General features: G+C 44.1%; 2 protein-coding genes across 5 annotated transcripts in view; one reads left to right on the top strand and one right to left on the bottom strand.

The window, feature by feature from the left end:
* The window catches only part of ZDHHC19 (zDHHC palmitoyltransferase 19), a 73,421-nt gene extending 72,874 nt beyond the window's left edge, over nucleotides 1-547 (bottom strand). Inside the window, 1 exon segment of the mRNA XM_014590973.2 lies at nucleotides 354-547. Coding sequence (XP_014446459.2) covers nucleotides 354-517 — 164 coding nt within the window. The 5' untranslated portion in view covers nucleotides 518-547.
* A 119-nt stretch (nucleotides 548-666) lies between these two features.
* SLC51A (solute carrier family 51 member A) overlaps nucleotides 667-4,749 on the top strand; it is a 38,461-nt gene continuing 34,378 nt past the window's right edge. For 2 of the 4 annotated variants that reach the window (XM_006156785.3, XM_014590981.2), the window contains exons 1-2: nucleotides 667-754; nucleotides 1,349-1,498. The gene's annotated coding sequence lies outside the window, so the exon portion shown is untranslated. Of the gene's footprint in view, nucleotides 806-1,348; nucleotides 1,499-4,749 lie in introns of all 4 variants that reach the window. The other 2 variants (XM_006156784.3, XM_006156787.3) reach the window with 2 other exon arrangements.

Here is a 4,749-nt window from a genome sequence, read left to right as displayed (position 1 = left end):
TTCTGTCTTGCCTCAGTGACAGCAAAAAACTTTAAAAATTGTGGCAGGGCCATCCTTCCTGGGGATGATTTCTCACTTTCTCTCTCTCTCTCTCTCTCTGATGAGTTCACGTGCCCTACGGCATAAAACCTCTTAAAAAACAAAAAACAGGTTAATGACAAACCCAGAGAGGCTCCACCAAAAGTCACCAGCATTACCAGCCACCTGCAGTTCCCCGGATGCCCCAGGCACTCTAGACCCTCTGCCCAGAATATCCCTCCCCTGACCTCTGCGCTCCTCTCTGGTTCCCTGCCTCCATACTGTCATCAGCTGTTCCTCTTTGTAAGACGCCTGCGCTTGCGTGGGGGACTCACGGGAAGGCGAAGAAGAGGCCACTGAAAATGACCAGCAGCACTACATTGAAGGCGGCAAACAGGCTCGGGAGCATCCAGGGAGGTGAGACCTGAGGTGGGGACTGGGGCTCTTTCATGAGGGGCATGGCTGGGCCTCCCGTGCCCCCAGGGGAGATCAGAGCCATCAGGCTCCCTCCCCACCGCTGGCTCCCAGAGCCCCAAAGCCACAGCTGCCTCGGAAGCCACAGCCCAGGGAAGAAGGGAAGATGTTCCAGTGTGACATCACAGAAGCTGAGGAATGGGGGCTGGGGTTCCTCAGCAGGACGGTGGGCAGTTTGCTCTGGCTACTTCCCGTGACCGTCACTCCCCACAGCAAGCCACCCCACTCCTACCTGTGTTGGGTGCTGGGAAGTCTTGCCCCTGTAGGTTGGCTTCACTGAAAACCATAGGACATTAGAGAAACATGGGAGAAGGTTGGAGATTTTCATCCCCATTCAGGCCAGTGCTAACTGAAGCAAACAGAACCTATTGCTCTGTGTGTGTGTGTGTGTGTGTGTGTGTGTGTGTGTGTGAGTGTGTGTATGAGAGAGAGAGAGAGAGAGAGAGAGGCGATCACCCTTCATAGGGTCTAGTCACTACAATCACCTTCCTGCAGTCCTCCGGCCTGTTGGGTCTTGGGCAGTCACACGCATGCCTGAGTGTCTCAGGCCAACTGGGCCAGGGATGTGGACCTCAGTTGCAGTGTGGGGCCCAGCTGTGCCATGGACCAGCCTGCTTCTTGGTTTCTTTCTCAGATACTTAATTACTAATGTAGCAAATGCTAATGATTGTTGCATGTTGATTTTATATACCACGACTTCACTGAACTTAAGTATCTGCTCTAAGAGTTTCTTGGTGGATTCTTTAGGTTTTTCTATGCAAATGATCGTGCCCTCTGCAAACAGGGATAATGTCACCTTTCCCTTTCCTACCACAATGCCTTTGCCTTCTTTCTCTCGCCCAATTGCATTTACTAGGACTTGCGGTACTCCTGTTCCTGTGCTGAAGAGGAGTGGAGAAAGTGAACATTGCTGTCTTCTTCCAGTCTGTAGTGAAAAGCTTTTAACTTTTCTTCTTAGTATGAAGTTAGCTGTGGGTTGGTCATATGAAGCCTATGTCGTGTTAAGGTATATACCTTCTCTATATATTTTTTCTTTTTAGTCTTAATGGTGAAGGGAAACTGTTCTTTATCAAATGCTTTTACTGTATCAGTTAATATGACCATATGGTTTTTCATCTTTCCTCCTGTCGACTTGATATGTTACATATATTGTTTTGTGAATGTTGAGCTACCTTTGCATCCCTGGGATGAATCCTACTTGATCATGCCGAATAATCATGATATGCTATTTTGATATGTTTTGAATTTGGTTTGCTAAGATTTTGTTGAAGTTTTTTTTTCTTTTCTTTTCTTTTCTTTTTTTCTTTTTTTAAGGTTTTTAACCATAGGGCATGTGCACCCACCCGGGAGAGAAAGAGAAAGAGAGACAACGAGAGGGAGCAGATGGCCACGCTGCAATCCCTTCTCCTTCACTCTCCTCTAGGGATTTTGGGCACGTACACACATGGCACCCGACGTGATTTTCAAGCTGCTGGATCCAGAACTCAAACCACTGTCAGTCATGTGTCAGCACTTTAACCACCACACCCCTGCTGGCTCTAGTCCAAGATTTTTGCATCTAGGGATATTGGTCAGTAGTTTTCTTTTATTGTTATGTCCTTGCCTGCTTTTTTTTTTTTTTAAATTTTTTTATTTTTAGAGGTTTTTGCTATAGGGAGCATGCACTCGCCAGACAGACAGAGAGAGACAGAGAGACAGAAAGCAAGAAATCACCCCCCAGGGGGGATGGCCACTCCACAATCCCTTCTCCTCCATTCTCCTCTGGGGATCTTGGGCATGCACGCACACGCGCCCGTGAGTTTTAAGCCATCGGGTCCGGGATGCGAACTGCGGTCAACTACGTGGGAGTCCAACGACATAGGCATTACGTTACTGCTGGTTCCGCCTGCTTTTGTTTTCAAAGTGATGGTGGCCTCATAAAATGAATCTGGGAGGACTCCCTCCATTTAGATCTTTTGGAATTTTTTGAAGAGGATTGATGTTAGTTCTTCTCTAAACGATTTGTAAAATTCGGCAATGAAGACCTCTGGATTTGGACTTTTTCTGTTGAGAGACTATTATTGATTCGCTCTCATACCTGTTATTAGTCTGTTTGGACTTTTTACTTTTCCCTGGTTCAATCTAGGTTGATGGAATACATCCAAAAATTTATTCATTTCCTCTGGATTTTCCAGCTTGTTGGTATATAATTGTTCAAAACAGTTCCAAACAGTCTTTCGTATTTTTATGATATCAGTTGTAATTTTTCTTTTTCTATTTCTGTTTTTTAAAAGATTATTTATTCTCTCTTTTTTCTTCTTATTTAGTCTAGCTAATAGTTTGTCAATTTTGTTAATCTTTTCAAAAAAAAAAAAAAAAAAAAACAGCTCTTTCGGGGCCAGCAGGTTGCTTGGTGGTTAAGGTGCTGGCTCCTGCCTGCCCGGCTCCGCAGTTGGAGTCCCAGAGCCAGCAGCCTGGAAAGCGCCAAGCACCTGTGTGTGCAGGCCCAGAGGCCCAGAGGAGGAGAGAGGAGAAGAGACGGTGCTGCCATCCCCCTGGGGTGGAGGGTGTTCTCACTTTCCCTTTCTTTCTATTTCCAGTGAGCTCATGTACCTTACGGTAAAACAAACAAACAAAAGCAGCTTTTCTTTTCTTTCTTTCTTTCTTTCTTTCTTTTTTTGTATTGATCTTTAGGTCTTAATATCATTTATTTCTGCTCTGATCTTTACCATTTCTTTCCTTCTGCTACTTTGGATTAGCTTGTTTTGGTTTTTCCAGTTCTTAAAGATGTATCATTAGGGTTTGTTTTTTTGTGTTTGTTTTGTTTTGTTTTTGCCATCTTTCTGTTTTTTGGTGTGGGCACTTACTACTATATACTTTCATCTTAGTACTGCTTTTGCTGTATTGTATAGGTTTTCATAAGTATATTTCCATTCATTTCATTTGTTTCAAAAAAAATTTTTTTTGAGAGGTTTTTCACTATAGGATGTGTGCGGTCGCCAGACAGACAGAGAGAGACAGAGAGACAGAAAGCGAGAAATCACCCCCCAGAGGGGATGGCCACGCCGCAATCCCTTCTCCTCCATTCTCCTCGGGATCTTGGGCATGCACGCACACGTGCCCAGCGTGAGTTTAAGCCACCATGTCCGGGACGCGAACCGCGGTCGACTACGTGGGAGTCCAGCGACATAGCCATTACGCTAACTGCTGGTTCCCTATTTCAAGAATTTTTTAAACTTTATTTATTACTATTATTATTTTCCAGTTTGATCAGAGAGAGACACAAGGGGAGAGGGAAAGTGAGAAAGCAAGCCACCAGATCCAGGACTCGAACTACAGTTCAAGTCTAATGTGTTGAGTCCAGTGTTCTCAACCACCTCACCACCTGCCGGCCCCAAGAATTTTTTTTTTTTTTTATTTTTTATTTTATTTTATTTTTTTAGGTTTTTGCCATAGGATACATGTGTTTGCCAGATCGAAAGAGAGAGGGACAGTGACCCCCCAGAGGATGGCCACACCATAATCCCTTCTCCTACATTCTCCTCTCAGGATTTTAGGCATGCCCACACACACCTGGCATGATCAAGCCACTAGGTCCAGGACTTGAACCTGCTCAACCATGTGAGAGTCCAGTGCCTTAACCACCATGCCACCTGCTAGTCCCTGTTTCTTTCTTAATTTCTTCCTTAACTCCAAAGTCACTTGGGAGAACATTTAGTTTCCATTTATTAGTATATTTTCCATAGTTTTCCTTGGTGATTTCCACTTTTATCCAATTGTGACCAGAAGTGATAGTGTGATTTCTATTCATACGTACTTAAATTTATTGAAGCTTATTTTGTACATTATTATATAATCAATCCTAGAGAATGTTTTATGTGCTTCTTAGAAAAATGTGTTTTCAGGAACCAGCAATTGGTGTAATGGCTATGTCACTGGACTCCCACATAGTCGACTGTGGTTCGAATCCCAGACCCGGTGGCTTAAACTCACGCCGGGTGCGTGTGTGTGCATGCCCGAGATCCTGAGAGAATGGAGGAGAAGGGATTGTGGCATGGGGGGTGATTTCTCGCTTTCTGTCTCTCTGTCTCTCTCTGTCTTTCTGGCAAGCGCACACGCCCTATAGCAAAACCCTCTCCAGAAAAAATTTTTTTTTAAAAATTGTACTTTTAAAAATGACTAAAATTGTGAGTTTTATGTTAAGACTATTTTATCTCAATGAGATTTTTTTTTTTAAATTTGCTAGAGGGCCCATGCACTTGCCAGAGAGAGATAAAA

This window comes from Tupaia chinensis, unplaced genomic scaffold (genome assembly GCF_000334495.1).
Source record: "Tupaia chinensis unplaced genomic scaffold, TupChi_1.0 Scaffold000515_1, whole genome shotgun sequence".
Taxonomy (NCBI): domain Eukaryota; kingdom Metazoa; phylum Chordata; class Mammalia; order Scandentia; family Tupaiidae; genus Tupaia; species Tupaia belangeri.
Note: the sequence above shows the minus strand (reverse complement) of the source record. Positions and strands in the feature narration are given on the sequence as shown.